Raw genomic sequence first — 24,891 nt, 5'->3', positions numbered from 1 at the left:
TTCAGATGCGATGAGACTTGAAATTGAGCTCCGGTGAATCTTGTTTCCATAACTTCATTGGACATGGGGAAAGGCATAGTCTATAATGGCCCACAGTTGACAGTGCATGTCAGAGCAAAAACCAAGCCGTAAGATCAAAGGAATTGTCCGTAGAGCTCCGAGACAGGATTGTGTTGAGGCACAGATCTGGGGAAGGGTACCAAAACATTTCTGCAGCATTGAAGGTCCCCAAGAACAGTGGCCTCATCATTCTTAAACGGAAGAAGTTTGGAAACACCAAGACTTCCTAGAGCTGGCCGCCCAGCCAAACTGAGCAACCGGGGGAGAAGGGCCTTGGTCAGGGAGGTGACCAAGAACTTGATGGTCACTGACAGAGCTCCTCTGTGGAGATGGAAGGTACTCCTATGCAGCACTCCACCACTCAGGCCTTTATGGTAGAGTGGCCAGACATGCCACTCAGTAAGAGGCACCTAAAGGACTCTGACCATGAGAAACAAGATTCTCTTGTCTGACGAAACCAAGAATGAACTCTTTGGCCTGAATGCCAAGAGTCACAGTCTGGAGTTAACCTGGCACCATCCCTACGGTAAAGCATTGTGGCAGAATCATGCTGTGGGGATATTTTTCAGCGGCAGGGACTGGGAGACTAGTCAGGATCGAGGGAAAGATGAACGGAGTAATCCTTGATAGAAGCCTGCTCCAGAGCGCTCAGACTGGGGCAAAGGTTCACCTTCCAACAGGACAACAACCCTAAGCACACAGCCAAGACAACGCAAGAATGGCTTCGGGACGAGTGACCCAGCCAGAGCCCGGATTTGAACCCGATCATACATCTCTGGAGCGACATGAAAATAGCTGTGCAGCGAAGCTCCCCATCCAACCTGACAGCTTGAAGATCTGCAGAGAGGAATGGGAGAAACTCCCCAAATACAGGTGCCAAGCGTGTAGCGTCATACCCAAGAAGACTTGAGGCTGTAATTGCTGCCAAAGGTTCTTCAACAATGTACTGAGTTAAGGGTCTGAATACTTTTGTAATATTTCTGGGGTTTTTTCATTGTCATTATGGGGTATTGTGTGTAGATTGAGGGGAATAATCAATTTAAGAATAAGGCTGTAATGTAACAAAATGTGGAAAGTCTAGGGGTCTGAATACTTTCAGAATGCTCTGCTGTGGGTGCATCTTGCTAGCAGGCTGATCATCATGGGTGGAACTCTAATCGCTAGGGGCTGGCCCATGTGGTGGAAAATGGCACACCACAGCTTCCAGAAAAACAATTTCTAGTTTGAAAGCAACTGAGAACTAATTCTGCTCATAGATTACACATCAAAATCAAATGTTATTGGTCACATACACTTGGTTAGTGAAATCCTTGCGCTTCTAGTTCCTACAGTGCAATAATATCTAACAATTTCACAACTACCTAATATACACATCTAAAGGGGTGAATGAGAATATGGCCGAGCAGCATAAACAAGGTGCAATAGATGGTATAAAATACAGTAATGTAAGATACGGTGACATTATTTAAAGTGGCATTGTTTTAAATTAATAATGGATCACTAGCCAAAGTGTCCAGTGATTGGGTCTCAATGTAGGCAGCAGCCTCTCAGAGTTAGTGATTGCCGTTTAGCAGTCTGATGGCCTTGAGATAGCGACTGAAGTACAGCTTCTCGGTCCTAGCTCTGATGCACCTGGACTGACCTCGCCTTCTGGATGATGGCAGTGGCTCGGGTGGTTGTTGTCCTTGATTATCTTTTTGGCCTTCCTGTGACATCGGGTGCTGTAGGTGTCATGGAGGGCAGGTCGTTTGCCCCCGGTGATGCGTTGTGCAGACCGCACCACCCTCTGGAGAGCCTTGCGGTTGAGGGCAGTGCAGTTGCCGTACCAGGCTGTGATACAGCCCGACAGGATGCTCTCGATTTGTGCATCTGTAAAAGTTTGTCAAGGTTTTAGATGACAAGCCACATTTCTTCAGCCTCCTGCTGTTGCGGCTTCACCACACTGTCTGTGTGGGTGGAACATTTCAGTACGTCTGTGTACGCCCAGGAACTTTCCTCCACCTCCACTGCTGTCCCTTCGATGTGGATAGAGGGGTCTGCTGTTTCCTGAAGTCCATGATCAACTCCTTTGTTTTGTTGACGTTGTGTGTGTGAGGTTATTTTTCTGATACCACACTCCGAGGCCCCTCACCACCTCCCTATAGGCTGTCTCGTCGTTGGCGATCAAGCCCACTACTGTTGTGTCATCTGCAAACTTGATGATTGAGTTGGAGGCGTGCATGGCCACGCAGTCGTGGGTGAACAGGAAGTACAGGAGAGGGCTGAGCACACACCCTTGTGGAGTCCCAGTGTTGAAGGTCAGCGAAGATGTTTCCTACCTTCACCACCTCGGGACGGCCCGTCAAAGTCCATGGCCCAGTGGCACAGGGCGGAGAACCAGGGCCTCCAGCTTGATGAGCTTCGGAGGGTACTATAGTGTTGAATGCTGAGCTGTAGTCAATAAACAACATTCTTACATTAGGTATTATTTTTCTCCAGATGGGATAGGGCAGTGTGATGGCGTCATCTGTGAACCTGTTGGGGCGGTATGCAAACTGAAGTGGGCCTAGGGTGGGTGGTAAGGTGGCGGTGATATGATCCTTGACTAGCCTCTCAAAGCACTTCATGATGACAGAGGTGAGTGCTACGGGGCGGTAGTCAGTTCAGTCCTTTGCCTTCTTGGGTACAGGAACAACAGTAGCCATCTTGAAGCATGTGGGGACAACAGACTGGGATAGGGAGCGACTGAATATGTCCGTAAACACACCAGCCAGCTGATCTGTGGACACGGCTAGGGATGCCGTCTGGGCCAGCAGCCTTGCGAGGGTCAACAGGGGGGGGGGGGCAGTCTTGGTTAGTGAGCCGCGACAGTGGCAATGTATTATCCTCAAAGCGGGCAAAGAAGGTGTTTTAGTTTGTCTGGAAGGGTGACGTCGGTGTCTGTGACGTGGCTGATTTTTCTTTTTGTAGTCCATGATTTCCTGTAGACCCTGCCGCATACGTCTCGTGTTTGAGCCGTTGAATTACGACTCCACCTTGGCCCTGTACCGGCACTTCGCTTGTTTGATTGCCTTGCGGAGGGAATAGCTACACTGTTTCAATTCAGCCATATTTCCAGACCTCTTTCCATGGATAAATGCGGTGGATCACTCTTTCAGTTTTGTGCGAATGCCGCCATCCATCCACGGTTTCTGATTAGGGTAGGTTTTAATCGTCAGTGGGTACAACATCTCCAACACACTCACTGAGTCAGTCGTTTTCGGTTAATGTTCTGAGGCTGACCGGAACATATATAAAACAATCTTGAAGCGTGGCTTCCGATTGGCCAGATCAGGATTGTATGGTTCTTGTCACTGGTACATCCTGTTGGAGTTTGCCTATAAGATGGCGTCGTGGTCGGATTTGCCAAGGGGAGGGTTTTGTATGCATCGCGGAGGTTAGAGTAGCAGCGGTCAAGTATTAGCCCTGCGTGTCGTGCAATCAATATGCTAATAGAATTTAGGTAGCCTTGTTCTCATTTGCTTTCTGAAAATCCCCAGCTACAATAAAAGCAGCCTCCGGATATATACAGTCGTGGCCAAATGTTTTGAGAATGACAAAATATAAATTTTCAAAGTCTGCTGCCTCAGTTTGTATGATGGCAATTTGCATATACTCCAGAATGTTATGAAGAGTGATCAGATGAATTGTAAAGTCCCTCTTTGCCATGCAAATTAACTGAACCCCAAAATAACATTTCCACTGCATTTCAGCCCTGCCACAAAAGGACCAGCTGACATCATGTAAGTGATTCTCTCGTTAACATAGGTGTGAGTGTTGACAAGGACATGGCTGGAGATCACTCTCATGCTGATTGAATTTGAATAACAGACTGGAAGCTTCAAAAGGAGGGTGGTGCTTGGAATCATTGTTCTTCCTCTGTCAAACATGGTTACCTGCAAGGAAACACGTGCCATCATCATTGCTTTGCACAAAAAGGGCTTCACAGGCAAGGATATTGCTGCCAGTAAGATTGCACCTTAATCAACCATTTATCGGATCATCAAGAACTTCAAGGAGAGCGGTTCAATTGTTTTGAAGAAGGCTTCAGGGCACCCAAGAAAGTCCAGCAAGCGCCAGGACCGTCTCCTAAAGTTGATTGAGCTGCGGGATTGGGGCACCACCAGTACAGAGCTTACTCAGGAATGGCAGCAGGCAGGTGTGAGTGCATCTGCATGCACAGTGAGGCGAAGACTTTGCGGATGGCCTGGTGTCAAGAAGGGCAGCAAAGAAGCCACTTATCTCCAGGAAAAACATCAGGGACAGACTGATATTCTGCAAAAGGTACAGCGATTGGACTGCGGTAAAGTCATTTTCTTTGAATCCCCTTTCCGATTGTTTGGGGCATCAGAAAAAAAGCTTGTCCGGAGAAGAAAAGGTGAGCGCTACCATCAGTCCTGTGTCATGCCAACAGTAAAGCATCCTGAGACCATTCATGTGTGGGGTTGCTTCTCAGCCAAGGGAGTGGGCTCACTCACAATTTAGCCTAAGAACAAACCACACAGCCATGAATAAAGAATGGTACCAACACATTCTCCGAGAGAAACTTCTCCCAACCATCCAGGAACAGTTTGGTGATGAACAATGCCTTTTCCAGCATGATGGAGCACCTTGCCATAAGGCAAAAGTGATAACTAAGTGGCTCGGGGAACAAAACATCGATATTTTGGGTCCATGGCCTGGAAACTCCCCAGGCCTTAATCCCATTGAGAACTTGTGGTCAATCCTCAAGAGGCAGGTGGACAAACAAAAACCCACAAATTCTGACAAATTCCAAGCATTGATTATGCAAGAACGGGCTGCCATCATGTGGCCCAGAAGTTAATTGACAGCATGCCAGGGCGGATTGCAGAGGTCTTGAAAAAGAGTCAACACTGCAAATATTGACTCTTTGAATCAACTTCATGTAATTGTCAATAAAATCCTTTGACGCTTGTAATTATACTTCAGTATTCCATAGTAACATCTGACAAAAATATCTAAAGACACTGAGGCAGCAGACTTTGTGAAAATTCATGTCATTCTCAAAACTTTTGTCCACAACTGTATAGTTTCCAGTTTACATAGAGTCCAGTCTTGGTAGGTAAAACGGCCGGCATTTGATTGTAAGGAATTCTAGGTCGGGTGAGCAGAAGGACTTGAGTTCCTGTATGTTATGATTACACCATGAGTCGTTAATCATCAAGCATACACCCCACTCTTCCTCTTCCCAGAGAGCTGTTTCTCTGTTGGAGAGATGCATGGAGAAGCCCAGTGGCTGAACCAATTCCGACAACATATCCCGAGAGAGCCAAGACAACCATGGCTTGAATTGTCTACCTTGTCAAGAGACTGGACATTGGCGAGTAGTGTACTCGGGAGCGGTGGGCACGTCTACGGAGCCTGACCAAGAGGCCGCTCCGTCTGCCCCTTATGCGGCTCCGTTGTTTTGGGTCGGCTCCTGGTATTAGATCCATTGTCCTGGGTGGTGGTCCGAACAGAGGATCCGCTTCGGGAAAGTTGTATTCCTGGTCGTAATGTTGGTAAATTGGCGGTGCTCCTATATCCTATAGTTTTTCCCAGGGTAACAATGTAAGAAATAGTACATTAAAAGAATACTGCATAGTTTCCTAAGAACTCGAAGCGACCATCTGTCGGCGTTATTCTTACTATCCAGCACAAAGAGTGAAAAAAAGAAACCTTAGTTGCCAAAGTTTCAGGCCATGTCTTTTTTTCTGTCAGGCATCCGGGGCTAATCTGGTTGAAGCCAAATTCAGTATTTCTGACTTCAGTCTGGAAAGGCTCCTTGATGTAGGAGCTTCAGTCTGGAAAGGCTCTCACTCGAGTGCTGCCCTTTACCAATACAACGTGTTGAATTTTCTAATCCAAAGCACGATAGGTCTCAACCCCACCCCCAGAAAGAAAAGAAAATTTCAGAGAAACAAAGCTCTAACCAACTTTTGGGGTAATATTGCACCAATAACAAACTCCTGTCCAAGACTAGTGTGTCATGGCTAGAAGGGTCCAGGTTGTCAAATGAATGGCAAAATTAAACGTTTGCAGTTAATTTGACAAAAGCTGGATCCCTTCTAGCCATGACCCTGTGTACCACATCAGCCAGGCTAAATCTCTCACTCAGATTTGATGCATGTGTCAAAACCCACACCAACATTATTTATAGCTTGAACTTGATCTGAAAATGTATTCTGTTAGTGATGTGTAAATTACTTGTCTGTATGATTTATGCGTAGACATTCAATAAATAGTTCCTTCAAATTTTAACTGAAATGTAGTATGCCTATAAAACTGGAGGGACCTACCCGAATAGAAACTGTTGCAAAACAGAACGTGTTTGGACTAATGATTACACCCCTGGCATCTCAGCTACTAGGGATGGGGTTTATTCATGCAACCATCATTACTTTCAAGAAAACACAATGATTTGAACAGGTTTATTTTATTGGTAACATAACGAGGAAGATGGTAAGGGAAAAACTGACCAAGTGCTGTAAACTACATCTCACTAGGGTGAGTGTATACAGAACCGATCTCACGTGTGTACCGTACGACCGGTCTCAGGTTGAGTGGATAGGGGCGGAACGTGCCAGGAGCTCAGTGATGTAAGCGTTGTTATGGGCAACAAGCTCCTGCTTCATGGCTTTAAGCTCCGCCTTCACCTCCTGGTCAGTCATGGTGACTGCCGGCAGAGATTTCACCTTCTCCAGAAACGACTGGATCAAACCCTCTCCCTCCTGGAAAGAGACAGTATTAGAAGGTTGGAGTAATTATAAGCCAAGTCATTCTACACCAAACAAATATATAAAAGCAACATGTAGTGTTGGTCCCATGTTTAATGAGATGAAATAAAAGATCCCTGAAGTTTTCCAAAAGCTTATTTCTCTCATTTTGTGCACAAATGTGTTTATATCCCTGTTAGTGAGTGTTTCACCTTTGCCAAGATTATCAAGAAGCTGGGGACAAAAGGAAACAAATGTCTCTGGTTGAGGGAGCATGCAATTGGCATGCTGACTGTAGGAATGTCCAACAGAGATATTGCCAGAGAATTGAATGTTAATTTATCTACTATAAGCTGCCTCCAACCACTAACCACACCAGCCCAGGACCTCTACATCCGGCTTCTTCACCTGTGGGATCGTCTGAGGGGGGTTGGGGGGGGGTGCAGTGCTGGGGAGTATTTCTGTTTGTAATAAAGCCCTTTTGTGGAGAAAAACTCATATGGATTGGCTGGGCGTATGCCCTCCAAAGCTACACGCCTGCCCAGTCAGGGGAAATCCATAGATTAGGACCTAATTGAAATAAATGATTTTACTGATTTCCTTATATGAACTGTAACTCTGAAATTGTTGCATGTTGCATTTATATTTTTGTTCTACATGTCAAAAAGACAACAGCCAAAACTATCTTGTCATAGTGTTTACCTGTTTATCGCTGCGTCGTTTCTTGGCCTCTGGCCCCTCCTCCCCACTAGGCTCCTCCTGAAACTCCTCCAGTTCTGCAGCCTTCTGCTTTGCCATGGCGACCACCGCCGGCGGGAAACACGCCAACTCCGCCACATGGATCCCAAAACTCTGGTCACACACACCTAAACACACACATACTTTGTCAAGCGCTGCGCTGATGTTTGTGTGTATATACTGGATACTACAGTGTAGTGTGTGTACCTGGTTTGACCCTGTAGAGCATGGTGAGTGTGTGCTGCGTGGTCAGAGCGGTGACGTGCAGGTTGCGGACGGTGGGGTGGTGTGTGGCCAACGCCGTAAGCTCGTGGAAGTGAGTGGCAAACAGACAGAAGCAGCCAATCTTAGAGGCGATGTGTTCACTGATGGCCCAGGCCAGACCAAAGCCATCGAATGTAGATGTTCCTCGACCCAACTCATCGATTATTATTAGAGAGTTCTTCGTGGCAGAGCTATGGAGAGAAAATAGTGTAACAGTTGAGTCAATGTACAGGCAACTGCCAAAAATAATGGATACAAAGTACATTGAAAACAGGTGTGGTTGCTGAGTTAAGCAATTAACATCCCATCATGGTTAGGGTCATGTATAAAAAAATGCTGGGCAGGCTATTATTTTGACAATGCCTCCTTCCACAGGGCACTAGTGGTCACGGAATGGTTTGAGGAGCATGAAAACGATGTAAACCATTTGCCATGGCCGACTCAGTCACCAGGCCTCAACCCAATTAAAAACATATGCATGAGACAGCATTTTCTACCACCAACAGAAAATTGTGGAACAATGGAGTCGCATCCCTCCAATGGAGTTTCAAACACTTGTAGAATCTATTCCAAGGTACAGTGAAGCTGTTCTGGCTCGTGGTGCCCCAAAGCCCTATTAATACACTTTATGTTGCCGTTTCCTTTATTTTGGCAGTTACGTGTACATGTTCATTGTCAATGATGCACGCAAAGGATTTGACTAAACTAAAAGAGAAAAGAGCTGCAGAGATGGTGGCGTGTGCGTGTTCTCACCGGAGAATAGCTGCGGTCTCCAGCATCTCTGACATAAATGTAGACACGCCCTTGAGCTGGCTATCCCCCGCCCCCACACGGCACAGACAGCTGTCAATCATGCTTAGCTCCGCCTTCTCACAGGGGACAAAGCAGCCAATCTGAGCCATCAGAGAGATCACGCCCACCTGCCTGATGAAGGTAGACTTCCCGCCCATATTAGGACCTGTGGAGGGGAGGGAGGGTTAATGTATGTAAATCTGTACGTCAGGCCAGAGGGGTGTGAGTGTTTGTACTAAAATGAACGTAGCAAATACAGTACAGAAGAGCATTGTGCATTTCTCAGGCTAAATGTATCAAGAAAAATGTACACGTCTCCATGGTGTGCTCAGTTTATGAGTATTGACCCTTATACAGTCTATGGTATGGACACTAGTGTTGTCGTGATACCTTAAGTTTAACTTCGATACCAGGTTAACTATTGGATTTTGAATTTTAAGACCCCTTAAGATATAAAGTAAAAAATGATTGGATGAAACATTGAATTTGCATTACTGCTATTAGCCAATACAAATGCAATGAATAACATATTTACTACATTGGAACAGAGGTCAGTTCAAAAGATCAAAAGGACGTTTGTTCTGAAGTGTCCTATATCTGAGAGAAGATCAGGAAACCATTGGTTTATTTTTTATTTACATGTACTTATTTTAGGCACTAAACGTTCATTTTTTAAGTCTGGTACCGGGGATCTTAAGCCGAGTCTTGTGAGGCTTGTTGGTATTCTAGAGCAAAACGGAGAACCCCATCGTGTTCGTGAGTCATCTTTCAATAGAGTGGTCATAATAGTTTGTAGGCCAAACTGTTCGGACGCCACAGACGTTTTCGTGAGAAGAACGATTTTTCATTATGTCTCACGGTCTCTGACAAACACTGCTCTGCCACAGATGCGTAAGGGCAATATCGGCGGATGCGGTGGACTGAGACGCAGCCATGCAAAAGAAACAGATTTCCATCTTAAACTGACGGATTTTGATGTTCATTTGATTTCCGAATGTAATTCATCAATTATCCAGTCGATTGACTTTTTACCAATCTAACTCCAAAACATAACGGTAATCAATTATTTGAATGGTACATCTCTTGATGAACTGGGTAAATCAAGATGTAGCCTAGGTCTATTCACAATACAGGTGAATGCATATTAGTGAGTTTTTTAGCTAATTTCATGGGGCTACAGATGACAAATAGTCCCTTCCATTTAGGATTGATTTAAATAACAACTGCCAGGAGAACTTAGTGTGCGCCGTCTCGAAGAACGTAATGAGACGTGGGGAGAGGAAGTGGAATCTGACCTTGTGGGAACCAGAAGGAGAGGAAGATTTGTTTTTGTTGGCGAGGGAGACTAAGTGAATTAATAACGCTTTTGGTGGCAATCCGCTTTGAAATCAGCATATTTTGCATTATGGTTTCACAAACAAAGTACGAGGGTAGTGAATTCAGCTGTAAACTAGCAAAGAAAGTTAGCCTACAATTAAAGCTGGAAGCTACTAGTATCTTCTTTCATAGTGTTTTAGCCTGTGTGGACATTGTTTTGCGAACAGTAATTAACAGTTTCAACATTTCTACATGCCGTGTTGCATTATTCAAGTGTACCAACTTCTGTGCAGCAGGAGTTGGGAGCTAACAATGCAGCCCAGACAACTCGAGCAATGAATAAGTGTAGCGGGATCTTCCCTCTACGCTATAAAAAGGGGCTGCACTGATAGACTTGATCGTGTGAGAGACGCGTGACAGAAGTACCGAACGTAACACAATTATAGTACCGAACCGGAGATCGTGAATGGAACTTTGCCCTGGTTTCCAATGTCCTCCGACTTGGTGTTCAGTCAAATCCCTAAACGGGTGAATGAACGGCTGCAGCCTCCTCTGAAATCCTCTCAAAATAAAAGAACCGTGCATGTGTACCTGTGATGATATAGAAGCTCTGCTCCCCCTGGATGAAGGATATATCATTAGGTATGAAGGCTGTGTCTGCGTCCGACTCCAGGCAGGGGTGTCTGGCCTGTTGGAGCTCCAGGCGCCTGCGGTCCACAGCCAGGAGGCGTGGCCTGACGTAGGGGATGGGGGCAGAGACTGACGCCACAGAGAAGCTGACCACCGCATCCAGCTGGGCGATGACGTCACTCAACGACTGCAGGGGATCCACGTAGCCTGGGGACGTCCAAGGGTATATTTAAGAAAAGGAAAAAAGAGACTCCGTTCCAACATGCATTTCTACTAAAAATGCTACATCAAACCTGATAGGAAGTTGCGGAGTGTGTGTGTGTATGTTCTCACCCGCGGCGATGCTGATGATCTCCTTAACGATGGCGTTCTGAGCCTCCTCATACTCCTCTCTGTTCCTGGTGTAGTCTTCATTCAAAGAACTCAGCTTACTACACACACACACACACAGAAAGTTAGCTCACCGCAGGGCAAATTGTGTGTATGCGTGTGTGAGCGCGCCAGACCTGTTGGTGAACCGGACTCCATTCTTCTGGACGTCCAGCGTTGTGAACTTTTTGTTGTTCCTCAGACTCTTCTCCTCTTTACAGGTCACCCTCAGGTAATACCCCAACACATTGTTACACTCCAACTTCACTGTCTTACCAGCATCCAGACCTAAACACACACACACACACACACAATTAAATACACTGGTGTATGTCTATTCTGTGTGTGTGTGTGTGTCTGTCTGCGTGGTGTACCTAGTTCCCGTGCTGCGCTGTTCAGTACGCTCTGCATGCTGTTCTCCAGTGTGTCCATCTTCTCCCTCAGCTCAGAGAGCACCGGGTCAAACGACGCCTTCACCAGGAACTCATGGTGCTCCACCTACAAAAACACACACGGTTCACATCTAGTGTATTCTACCACGGAGCACACACACACCCACCCTACCTGGTTCATATCCAGTGTAGTTTCGATCATCTCCTGGTACTTGATGAAGTCAGCCTGCAGGTCTCTGAGAGGAGAGATGAACACTGCCTCCAACAGCATCTGGTGACTTCCTACAACACAGGATGGTGCTACGGAGTTAGTGTGTGCGCGCGCATCTTAGTATGTGTGTGTGTGCGTGCACGTGTGTGTACCTTGGTGTTTCTCCAGAGCCAACAGAAGTGCAGGGATCTGGCCCACGGCCTGGTAACCGCGGTAACAGTCCTGCAGTGTTGCCGAGAGCCGGTGAAACTTTTTGGACAAGCGGTGGAGATCTGGGAACCGCCGCAACAGATCGTCCTGAAGAGTCTGTCTGGCCTCACCGTCATTCACGAGACACTCTACCAGGTCCAGTCTACACACACACACACAGACAGTGAGAAATCACAGGTAGTGTCTGCAGTACTAGGAAAAACCAGAAGGTGGCAGCAGAACAGAGGGCTACAGGAAACACTTCTGGGAAAGCCTCGGAGCAGACTCGACAGACCAGGGGGTTGGGAAGTCAATGGGAGAAGTGAAAAATGTATCCTTAGTTATTTTTCTCTAAAATCTAAAATGCACAACCCACAGTCGAGCCAGTGGCTAGGTTTCCATTAACTTGTCCAGTGATTTTTTGGTTGACATTTAGAAAGTTTGCATAGAAAGAAGATGCGACAATTGCCTGCCCATGGTGCGTTTCCATTGAACTGTTGTGTCAAAAAAAAAGTTCAAAATCTAGAATGTTGAATTCATTTCGGCAAATTGTGCATTAATAAAGTGGCGACACGCTGTATGCCCTGCCATCGCAAAAGCCAGCATGGATACAATGCAAGAATAGCCTAATATTCATGGCACCTTGCACTCATGAAGACCTCGTAAAAATCAAACAATTTGATGGTGAAACTTTGAATTGCAATACAAAGCAATTCAGGCAGTCTTCAGTCAAGACCATCCTTGTCTTGCAAAGAAATATTTTTATAGTTGAATGACTGGATTTTATAAGCAGTAGGCATTTGGAATTAAATGTGGAGCTTTAAAGTTACAGTTGAAGTCAGAAGTTTACATACACCTTAGCCAAATACATTTAAACTCAGTTTTTCACAATTCCTGACATTTAATCCTAGTAAGAATTCCATCTTAGGTCAGTTAGGATCACCACTTTATTTTAAGAATGTGAAACGTCAGAATAATAGAGAGAATTATTTATTTCAGCATCACATTCCCAATGGGTCAGAAGTTTACATACACTCAATTAGTATTTGGTAGCATTGCCTTTAAATTGTTTAACTTGGGTCAAACGTTTTGGGTAGCCTTCCACAAGCTTCCCACAATAAGTTGGGTGAATTTTGGCCCATGAAATCCTGACAGAGCTGGTGTAACTGAGTCAGGTTTGTAGGCCTCCTTGCTCGCACACGCTTTTTCAGTTCTGCCCACAAATGTTCTATAGGATTGAGGTCAGGGCTTTGTGATGGCCACTCCTATACCTTGACATTGTTCTCCTTAAGCCATTTTGCCACAACTTTGGAAGTATCCTTGGGGTCATTGTCCATTTGGAAGACCCATTTGGGTCCAAGCTTTAACTTCCTGACTGATGTTTTGAGATGTTGCTTCAATATATCCACAATTTTCCTTGCTCATGATGCCATCTATTTTGTGAAGTGCACCAGTCCCTCCTGCAGCAAAGCACCCCCACAACATGATTCTGCCACCCCCGTGCTTCACGGTTGAGATGGTGTTCTTCGGCTCGCAAGCCTCCCCCTTTTTCCTCCAAACATAACGATGGTCATTATGGCAAACAGTTATATTTTTGTTTCATCAGACCAGAGGACATTTCTCTAAAAAGTACGATCTTTGTCCCCATGTGCAGTTGCAGACCGTAGTCTGGCTTTTTTATGGCGGTTTTGGAGCAGTGGCTTCTTCCTTGCTGAGCGGCCTTTCAGGTTAGGTCAATATAGGACTTGTTTTACTGTGGATATAGATACTTTTGTACCCGTTTCCTCCAGCATCTTCACAAGGTCCTTTGCTGCTGTTCTGGGATTGATTTGCACTTTTCGCACCAAAGTACGTTCATCTCTAGGAGACAGAACGCGTCTCCTTCCTGAGCGGTATGACGGCTGCGTGGTCCCATGGTGTTTATACTTGCGTACTATTGTTTGTACAGATGAACCCGGTACCTTCAGGCGTTTGGAAATTGCTCCCAAGGATGAACCAGACTTGCACAGGTCTACAATTCTTTTTCTAAGGTCTTGGCTGATTTCTTTTGATTTTCCCATGATGTCAGGCAAAGAGGCACTGACTTTGAAGGTAGGCCTTGAAATACCTCCACAGGTACACCTCCAATTGACTCAAATGATTTCATTTAGCCTATCAGAAGCTTTTAAAGCCATGACATCATTTTCTGGAATTTTCCAAGCTGTTTAAAGGCACAGTCAACTTAGTGCATGTAAATTCTGACCCACTGGACTTGTGATACAGTGAATTATAAGTGAAATAATCTGTCTGTAAACAATTGTTGGAAAAATGACTTATGTACAAAGTAGATGTCCTAACCAACTTGCCAAAACTATAGTTTGTTAACAAGAATTTTGTGGAGTGGTTGAAAAACGAGTTTTAATGGCTCCAACCTAAGTGTATGTAAACTTTCGACTTCAACTGTATGTGATAACATCACGTTCCCCGCGTACCTTACAAATTGATTTGTCAATCATCAGTCGTCACAATAAAGAAAGTTGGATGATAGAATCTACCAGTCGAACGGATAAAAATTTATTCTAGCTTTAGAAAATGTATCCTACATCTGTGGAATCCATTACAATTGACGCGATGATATTTTGTGACATTGCTTTTGTTGAAGAAAAGGTGTCAATGTACTAATGTTGATGACGTCCACTCACAGCAGTGCGACATGACTTGTTTTGAAGATGTCATATTGAAGGCCATGTCAGCAAAAGAGGTCCAAGTAGGATGATAGCATATTCAAATCCTGCAGTTATCTTGATTTTCCTGTGTTTTATATATTCCACACGATGAGGTTGGAAGAACGCTGTGAAATGGTGAAAATGCCCTTTTAGTCTAAGAGCTGTTTGAAGAGACAGCCTGAAATGTCAGCCTGTTCAGATGAGATGGAGTATTGACCTGCCTGGTGACATTAGTTAATAGATCAATAATGCCGCTTTCAAAACAACTGGGCACTCGGAACACTCCGACTTCGGTGCTTTCAAGACAACTTGGAACTCAAAACAATTAACTCTGAAAAAAAAATACTTTGAACGGTCATCCAACTCGGAAATTCACACATCTTTCTAGAGCTCCGACTTTGCGACCTGAAGATCACTGACGTCATAATTTGATGTAGCGCCCACCCCTGCATTGGTCCTTAAAAGAAAGATTAACCCATTTTGAATGTTATATCATATGTGAATCTCTGAGCGGTGTTCTATCGATTCCCGGGGTCATTTTATGTGTATCGGAGCTATTCACCATTCAAGCAGGCAGTAATAGTTGGTATGGTAAAAAAATGTATCATATGATTAGTCATTCCTACAACCTTGACAAAACGGACTCTTCCATTTGTCAAAAACAATTTCATATCGAAGGAGAGCCTTTTATTTGATGGCCTGCACAACACAACCGTTAGACCCGTGCTTCTACACCTGCATTGCTTGCTGTTTGGGGTTTTAGGCTGGGTTTCTGTACAGCACTTCGAGATATTAGCTGATGTACGAAGGGCTATATAAAATAAACTTGATTGATTGATTGACCTGATGACACATTCATGCGCATGAGCTTAGCGAGCTAAAGTCGCCATGACACTGCCTACAAACCTGATCAGGGATTTCTATTGTAGAAGCAGTTTCTGGAGTTTTTCATGGATATTCTCTTTGGTACAGTACTGAGATGAGCGAAAGAGAAAGGGAGAGGGTTGAAGAGAAGTTGGACCTCACCTCTCCTCAATCCTGTTCTTGTCCATGAGTGGCTGTTTGATCCACTGGTTGACCAATCGCTGGCCCTGAGGGGTGCGGCACTTATTCAGTAGCCCGGCCAATGAGTGGGCTCCACTGGTGTCATCGGGAGAACCCTGGGGAGAACGAGCCTATCAGGACAGACTCAGACTGCCAATAAACACAAGGACAAAGTCTCACTTCAGTAGATTAAAAACGTTTATGCCTGTGCACAGCGCTTCTAAAAATGAATCCGTCACCCAGCTCTTCACGTGTGAACGCACAGCCCCCAGCCAGGCAGTGTTGCAGCGTGATGCAGAAATACTTAGCACATTTTACAGTGTGAATTCGGTTCAGGGAGATACAACCATATTTTCTACAACACCATAGTAGTTAGCCACAGCCTACAGCTAATGCAAATGCCATAGCAACTCCCGGCACAAAACCTCAGCTCCAGGCCTGCTGGAGGCAGGTAGCCTAGTGGTTAGAGCATTGGACTAGCAACCGAAAGGTTGCAAAATCGAATCCCCGAGCTGACACTGTAAAAATCTGTCCTTCTGCCCCTGAACAAGACAGTTAACCCACTGTTCCTAGGCCGTCATTGAAAATAAGAATTTGTTCTTAACTGACTTGCCTAGTTAAATAAAAGTCAAATTAAATTTAAAAAGACAGGCTGGGAGAGAGTCAAAAGTGCATTCTAACAGGCCTATTTGCTTAACATTGGAATGATATTCTAAAATTATATATTTCCATAACCTAAATAATTACATATGCGATGACTAACCAGCCATATCATTGATGGAAACCTGGACATTTTACAAAGCCTATAGCCAACAGTCAAAATCCAGCATTTCTTCTTCTACTGTCCAACGGCAGTAAGGCACAATCCTATTGTTGCATCGTCAGATATTCCCTCCAAGTTCCTACTATTACGCTGTATATCCATCTCTGTCGCATTATTTTTTTAAACGTACGCATCAGGTGCACATTTGAGAACGGTGGTCGCCCGTAATAGCATTTTGGAACATTGTGGCCCGCGCTTGTAGTGTGAATTATTCATAGTTGATCAACTTAAGCTAAATGTTACCTGAAAGAGGTTGAGGGCTTGTACAGCAGCGTTGTCCAGCCTCATGTACTGGCTCAGGTCAAGGGTCGTCAAGCTGAAGGAGCTGAAGTTTGATTGGTCAGACAGCAACTCCAGGTAACGAACCACTGCTGCCAGGCATGACATAGCTACCTGGAACACACAGACATGTCATTTTACTACTAACGGAGTGGGTTGTGTTTGGAAACAGTCATATTATCCCATGTGCGGCGTGGTTAGATAAAGAGCTTTACTAATGGCAATGCACGCTGGCACAACAAGTTGCTGCAACCCAGACCGACACACAGCGGTAACAATTGTTTATTAAGACTCATCCAATACGAGTAGGTTTGTGTGTGTTACCTGTTTGTCTAGTTCAGGCAGAACGTTGCAGGCGTTGGCCTCCCCTTTCCTGGTCCGTAGCAGTCGGTTGAGGTCCTGGGTCATGTCTTTACTACTGAACTCTGTTCTCTTTCTGTCTGACAGCAACACACCGCCACGCTGCACCACCTACACACATGATATACAGTGCCATCAGAAAGTATTCAAATCCCTTGACTTTTTCCACATTTTGTTAGGTTACAGCCATCCCCTCTACAATGGCGCCAGAGGAGATGGCTGTCGTTTCACGGTCTCCTAGCCAATTGTGCTCGTGTGGTTCGCGTAATTTTATTTTTATTTTTTTAGATAATGTTTCGGCCACCGACTCTTATGACCGAAAATAGCTTCTAGATATCAGGACAGCGATTACTCACCTCGTACTGGAAGAAAAATGTTACCTTAAAAAGAGTCTGACACAAAGGATTTACTTCGGACAAAGGCCCTCATTTCCGTCATTTGCAGGAGAAAGAGAGATATCGGGACATAGGTCGGGGTGCCTTGTAAGGATCCGACGGCGAGTGGGTAATCTGCCTTCACCATCAGTCCTATTAGCCAACGTACAATCATTGGATAACAAAATAGACGAACTACGATCACGTATATCCCATCAACTGGACATTAAAAACTGTAATATCTTATGTTAAACCGAGTGGTGGCTGAACGACGACATGGATAACATACAGCTGGCGGGTTTTACGCTGCATCGGCAAGATAGAACAGCTACCTCCGGTAAGATAAGGTGTGGCGGTCTGTGTATATTTGTAAACTACAGCTGGTGCACAAATTCTAATAGTAAGGAAGTCTCAAGGTTTTGCTAGCCCGAGGTGGATTATCTCATAAGCTGTAGACCACACTATTTACCAAGAGAGTTTTTATTTATATTCTTCGTAGCTGTCTATTTTACCACCACAAACCGATGCTGGCACTAAGACCCCACTCAACGAGCTGTATAAGGCCAGAAGCAAACAGGAAAATGCTCAGAGGCGGCACTCCTAGTGGCCGGGGACTTTAATGCAGGTAAACGTAAACCAGTTTTACCTCATTTCTATCAGCATGTTAAATGTGCAACCAGAGGGGGAAAAAAACTCTAGACCACCTTTACTCCACACAGAGGCACGTACAAAGCTCTCCCTGTTCCGAACGACTGTGTGATCACGCTCTCCGTAGAAAATGTGAGTGTGACCTTTAAACAAGTCAACATTTACAAGGCTGCAGGGCAAGACGGATTACGACGTGCACTCTGAGCATGCGCTGACCAACTGGCAAGTGTCTTCACTGACATTTTCAACCTGTCCCTGATTGAGTCTGTAATACCAACATGTTGTTTCAAGCAGACCACCATAGTCCCTGAGCCCAAGAACATAAAGGTAACCTGATTAATGACGACCAACCCGTAGCAATCACATCTGTAGCCATAAAGTGCTTTGAAAGGCTGGTCATGGCTCACATCAACACCATTATCCCAGAAACCCTAGACCCACTCCAATTTGCATACCGCACCAACAGATTCCCAGATGATGCAATCTCTATTGCACTCCACACTGCTCTTTCCCACCTGGACAAAAGGAACACCTATGTGAGAATGCTATTCTTTTGACTTCAGCTCAGCATTCAACACCGTAGTGCCCTCAAAGCTCATCACTAAGCTAAGGACCCTGGGACTAAACACCTCCCTCTGCAACTGGATCCTGGACTTCCTGACGAGCCGCACCCAGGTGGTAAGGGTAGGTAACAACACATACGCCACACTGAACCTCAACACAGGGGCCCCTCAGGGGTGCGTGCTCAGTCCCCTCCTGTATTCCTTGTTCACTCATGACTGCATGGCCAGGCACAACTCCAACACCATCATTAAGTTAGCCGACGACACAACAGTGGTAAGCCTGATCACCGACGACGAGACAGCCTATAGGGAGGTCAGAGACCTGGCCGTGTGGTGCCAGGATAACCTCTCCCTCAACGTGATCAAGACAAAGATGATGATTGTAGACTACAGGAAAAGGAGGACCAAGCACACCCCTATTCTCATTGACGGGGCTGTAGTGGAGCAGGTTGAGAGCTTCAAGTTTATCGGTGTCCACATCACCAACAACCTATCATAGTCCAAACACACCAAGACAGTCGTGAAGATGGCACGACAAAGCCTATGCCCCCTCAGGAGACTGAAAAGATTTGGCATGGGTCCTCAGATCTTCAAAAGGTTCTACAACTGCACCATCAAGAGCATCCTGACTGGTTGCCTCCTACCGCAAGGCACTACACGGCTAGTACGTATGGCCCAGTACATCACTGGGGCCAAGCATCCTGCCATCCAGGACCTCTATACAAGGCGGTGTCAGAGGAAGGCCCTTAAAATTGTCATTGACTAGGGTGGCAGGAGTCTAAGACATCTCTCTGCTACAGCACGGCAAGCGGTACCGGAGCACCAAGTCTAGGTCCAAAAGGCTTCAACAGCTTCTACCCCCAAGCCATAAGACTCCTGAACAGCTAATCCAATGGCTACCCAGACTATTTGCATTGTCCCCCCCTCTTTTACACTGCTGCTACTCTTATCTTTGCACAGTCACTTTAACTCTACCTACATGCACATATTACCTCAATTCCTCGACTAACCTGTGACCCCGCACATTGAATCTGTACCGGGAACCCTGTATATAGCCTCGCTACTTATTTTACTGGTGCTCTTTAAATTATTTCAAAATGAGAATTTTTTACTCATCTATTTTTCTTAAAATGTTTCTTAAAAGTGGTTAAGTGCTTGTAAGTAAGCATTTCACTGTATGGTACACCTGTTGTATTCGGTGCATGTGACAAATAAAACTTGATTTGTAATCGTCCACCCCCCCCAATCTACACACAATAGCGCATAATGACAAAGCAAAAACTTGTTTAGAAATGTTTGCTAATTTAGTAAAAATAAACTGAAATATCACATTTACATAAGTATTCAGACCCTTCACTCAGTACTTTGTTGAGTCACCTGGCAGCGATTACAGCCTCGAGTCTTCTTGAGTATGACGCTACAAGCTTGGCACACCTGTATTTGGGGAGTCTACCATTCTTCTCTGCAGATCCTCTCAAGCTCTGTCAGGTTGGATGGGGAGCGTTGCTGCACAGCTATTTTCAGGTCTCTCCAGAGATGTTAGATAGGGTTCAAGTCCGGGCTCTGGCTGGGCCACTCAAGGACATTCAAAGACTTGTCCCAAAGCCACTCCTGCGTCGTCTTGGCTGTGTGCTTCGGGTCATTGTCCTGTTGGAAGGGTAACCTTCGCCCCAGTCTGAGGTCCTGAGCAAGTATCTCTGTACTTTGCTCCGTTCATCTTTGCCTCAATCCTGACTAGTCTCCCAGTCCCTGCCGCTGACAAACATCCCCACAGCATGACGCTGCCACCACCACGCTTCTCGGTAGGGATTGTGCCAGGTTTCCTCCAGATGTCAGATGCCACAACATGGCATTCAGGCCAAAGAGTTCAATCTTTGTTTCATCAGACCAGAGAATCTTGTTTCTCATGGTCTGAAAGTCCTTTAGGTGCCTTTTGGCAAACTCCAAGCAGGCTGTCATGTGCCTTTTACTGAGGAGTGTCTTCCGTCTGGTCACTCTACCATAAAGGCCTGATTGGTGGAGTGCTGCAAAGATGTTCTTCTGGAAGGTTCTCCCATCTCCACAGAGGAACTCTGGAGCTCTGTCAGAGTGACCATCAGGTTCTTGGTAACCTCCCTGACCAAGGCCCTTCTCCCCCGATTGCTCAGTTTGGCCGGGCAGCCAGCTCTACGAAGAGTCTTGGTGGTTCCAAACTTCTTCCATTTAAGAATGATGGAGGCCACTGTGTTCTTGGGGAACTTCAATGCTGCAGAAATGGTTTGGTACCCTTACCCCAGATCTGTGCCTCGACACAATCCAGTCTCGGAGCTCCACGAACAATTCCTTTGACCTTCTTGCTTGGTTTTTGTTCTGACATGCACTGTCAATTGCGGGACCTTATATGAAACAGGTGTGCCTATCCAAATCATGTCCAATCAATTGAATTTACCACAGGTGGATTGCAATCAACTTGTAGAAACATCTCAGGGATGATCAATGGAAACAGGATGCACCTGAGCTCAATTTTGAGTCTTATAGCAAAGGGTCTGAATACTTATGTAAATAACGTACACAAAAATGTCCAAAACTTTTCGCTTTCTGATTATGGGGTAGTGTGTGTAGATTTCGGAGTTTGTTTTATTATCCATTTTAGAATAAGGCTCTAACGTAACAAAATGTGGAAAAAGTCAATTTCGTCTGAATACTTTCCGAAGGAAGGACAGACACACACAGGTATATACAGTTCCAGTGAAAAGTTGACACCTACTCATTCCAGGGTTTTTCTTTATTTATACTATTTTCCACATTGTAGAATGAATAGTGATTACATCAAAACAATTAAATAACATATGGAATCATGTAGTAACCAAAAAAAGTGTTAAACAATTCAAAATACCCACCCTGTGCCTTGATTACAGCTTTGCACACTCTCAACCAGCTTCATGAGGTGGTCACCTGGAATGCATTTCAATTAACAGGTGTGCCTTCTTAAAAGTTCATTTGTGGAATTTCCTTCTTAATGCATTTGAGTCTATCAGTTTTGTTGAGACAAGGTCCCTAAGCCCTATTTGGTAAAATATCAAGTCTATATTATGGCAAGAACAGCTCAAATAAGCAAAGAGAAATGACAGTCCATCATTATTTTAAGACATGGTCAGTCAATGTGGAAAATTAAGAACTTCCTTCAAGTGCAGTCGCAAAAACCATCAAGCGCAATGATGAAACTGGCTCTCATGTTACCTCTGCTGCAGAGGATAAGTTAATTAGAGGTAACTGCACCTCAGATTGCAGTGCAAACAAATGCTTCACAGAGTTCAAGTAACAGACATCTCAACCACAACTTTTCAGAGGAGACTACGTGAATCAAGTCTTCATGATCGAAATGCTGCAAAGAAACCACTACTAAAGGACACCAATAAGAAGAAGAGACTTGCTTGGGCCAAGAAACACGAGCAATGGACATTAGACCGGTGGAAATCTGTCCTTTGGTCTGATGAGTCCAAATTTGAGATTTTTGGTTCCAATCTCGGTGTCTTTGTGAGACACAAAGTAGGTTAACGGATGACCTCCGCATGTGTGGTTCCCACCGTGAAGCATGGAGGAGGTGTGATGGTGCTTTGCTTGTGACACTGTCAGTCATTTATTTAGAATTGAAGGCACACGCATTCTGCAGTGATACGCCATCCCATCTGGCTTGCACTTAGAGGGACTATCATTTGTTTTTCAACAGGACAATGACCCAAAACACACCTCCAGGCTGTGTAAGGGCTATTTGACCAAGGAGAGTGATGGAGTGCTGCATCAGATGACCTGGCCTACACAATCACCCGTCCAAGAGTGTGCAAAGTTGTCATCAAGGCAAAGGGTGACTACTTTGAAATAACTAAAATATAAAATAGATTGATTTGCTTAACACTTTTTTGGTTACTACATGAGTCCATATGTGTTATTTCATAGTTTTGATGTCTTCACTATAATTCGACAATGTAGAAAATAGTAAAAATAAAGAAAAACCGTTGAATGAGTAGGTGTGTCCAAACTTTTGACTGGTAGTGTATATAGACTCACACACACACACAGACATACATACACACTCACTCCCTTTATCACCTCACCTCACTCCCACCCTCACTCACTCACTCCCTTTCTCACACAGCCACTCCCTTTCTCACACAGCCACTCCCTTTCTCACACAGCCACTCCCTTTCTCACACAGCCACTCCCTTTCTCACACAGCCACTCCCTTTCTCACACAGCCACTCCCTTTCTCACACAGCCACTCCCTTTCTCACACAGCCACTCCCTTTCTCACACAGCCACTCCCTTTCTCACACAGCCACTCCCTTTCTCACACAGCCACTCCCTTTCTCAGACTTCATTCTCCTCCCACAAAGACATTTCTCTCTGTTGCATAGACACACGCAGACCTACCTGTCGTATGTTATCAGTGTTGTCACCCTGTGGTAGCAGACATTCCTTGGGGCTCAGCTGCACAAGTAGAGCCTCCAGGTTACAGAAAGTCTCTCCATCAAGGAACTCACACACTCCCATGGTCCTTAGGGACGCGTCCACATAGCCCACGCCCACCACGCGCTGTCCGTCACCCCCGACAGCCAACCGTACGGCCACAACCCCCGCTGAGCCAGCCCCTCTTCCCTCAGCCCCGCCAAATAGAACCTCCTCAAACTGGCTCAGATTCCCTGGAGACGCCTGGAGAGAGGAAGTAGTGAAAGAGAGAACTATTACAACACTTATAAATGTAATCTTCAGATTGTGTCTATATGGCTGTGTTTGTACCTTGTACTCCAGTTGCCAGCTGTGATCCTTGGTTTTGCTTTGGTTCCTGTAGACTTCCACTCTGTATTGTTTCACCAGCAGCAGGTCTCTGACCAGAGCCTCAAAGTTTGTCTTGCTGAGAACCACACTCTCCAGCTTGCGGCTACCTACACACACACACACAATAAATATAGGTCATTAAATGAATGATCGTGCACTGCCTATGTAGTTAGTTGCAGCACAAAAACTCAACGTGAACTATTTTAGACAGCTAGCTAGCTAGATGGGGAGCAATGTCCTGCTTGCCACAGTAAGGATGGAAGTAGTTAAATAGTGTAACTAGCCAGAATAGAGTCCGGGTTACAGCTAAAGCACATATAGAACAACGAGACAGATATTCACTGGATGTATAAATGTGAAGCATCTGCTTGGCGTTTCCACTCACTACCAAATATGGTAGTGAGAGGAAGCCCACTGGCTGGCAGTGGGAGAAGATGGAGATTAGAGATTTTGGCCGACATTCTTCAAACTCTCTCAACGATTAAACATTTGATCTCAATACAGTTCCGGTCCCAAAACTACAATCTGTTATGAACAGAATGGACTAAGGTTTGTAGACTTCACCCTTACAAAAAAATTTTTTTTTAAATGCGTTGTTTAGGAGTGCAATGGCGAATTGAGTTACTGCACACTCGCAGTTCACAGAGTAGGCGTTCCCTAACGACAATAAGCAGATGATCCTATTACGCGCTAGTTCGTGCATCGCTCTGCCCCCCATGGCTCATTTGTTCCCATTGGAAACGACAGGCTGTGGTCCATCTTGGTTTAGTTATATAAATCTTTGGCTGAAGCACATTTTTTGTAGTGATTTTCACCGAAACGTACTACTGCGGCAATAACGTCTGACGTTACATGGAAAAAATATATATTTTTAAAAGCGTCCCAACAGTTACATCAGGCGTGTTCCTTGACAAATACTTTGATAAACGAGGCACATGCTGTGTAAATTCTCATAACCTACTACGAGAAACTATTCCGGTCGTAACAGTATCGAAGTGGCGTGGTTTTAGGTTCTCAAATTGGGATTTAGCTAGCGTCTAAACTAGCAAGCTAACCATAGGCCACGCAAATAATGCAGTAGTTTAGCATCTAGCTATCAGGATTAGCTTACATAAAGTGGAAAACCATACAGATGGCTAGCTTTGTGAGCTAAATAAGTGTAGCTACCTGAGCCCAGGGTCTTGATGACTCCGTTGGTCTTGAAAACCTCCTTGGCGGCGAACAGCGCGTCGGTCCCGTGCACCGTGTAGTAGTCACCCCGGTCGAAGACCCTGAAGGTGGTGTCTGGCTTCTCCGGCATGGAAAAGTAGTAGGTAAGGAAGCCATGTTCGGTAGCAGCGTCCATGGACAAGCTCTGTTTCGGTTGCACCGCCATGCTGGAATCTCCCGCCACGGACTGGAGCAACAGGAAGTTACGTCAGGGCAAAGATAGAACTATGAGACAGATATTTCACCGGATGTATAAATGTGAAGCATCCGGTTGGCGTTTCAACTCAGTACCAAATATGGTAGTGAGAGGAAGGCCAGGCAGTGTGAAAAGATGGAACAAAATATATTTTGGCCGACATTCTGTAAAAAAAATGT

The 24,891-nt window shown here is 45.2% G+C and overlaps 1 protein-coding gene across 1 annotated transcript; it reads right to left on the bottom strand.

Annotated features, from left to right (window-relative positions):
* Nucleotides 1–6,477: 6,477 nt before the first annotated feature.
* Nucleotides 6,478–24,717, bottom strand: msh2 (mutS homolog 2 (E. coli)). Its single transcript, XM_038974805.1, has 16 exons — nucleotides 24,475–24,717; nucleotides 23,269–23,414; nucleotides 22,903–23,181; nucleotides 16,872–17,018; nucleotides 16,512–16,661; nucleotides 15,428–15,561; nucleotides 11,660–11,859; nucleotides 11,469–11,578; nucleotides 11,279–11,402; nucleotides 11,042–11,192; nucleotides 10,869–10,966; nucleotides 10,497–10,742; nucleotides 8,550–8,754; nucleotides 7,740–7,987; nucleotides 7,497–7,660; nucleotides 6,478–6,809 (listed from the first exon to the last, which is right to left on the bottom strand). The coding sequence occupies exons 1-16, from the start codon at nucleotides 24,680–24,682 to the stop codon at nucleotides 6,633–6,635; spliced, it is 2,787 nt and encodes a 928-aa protein (XP_038830733.1). The 5' UTR covers nucleotides 24,683–24,717; the 3' UTR covers nucleotides 6,478–6,632.
* Between the last annotated feature and the right edge of the window lie 174 nt (nucleotides 24,718–24,891).

The sequence above is a fragment of the Salvelinus namaycush genome, chromosome 35 (assembly GCF_016432855.1).
Source record: "Salvelinus namaycush isolate Seneca chromosome 35, SaNama_1.0, whole genome shotgun sequence".
In the NCBI taxonomy this organism is placed as follows: domain Eukaryota; kingdom Metazoa; phylum Chordata; class Actinopteri; order Salmoniformes; family Salmonidae; genus Salvelinus; species Salvelinus namaycush.
Note: the sequence above shows the minus strand (reverse complement) of the source record. Positions and strands in the feature narration are given on the sequence as shown.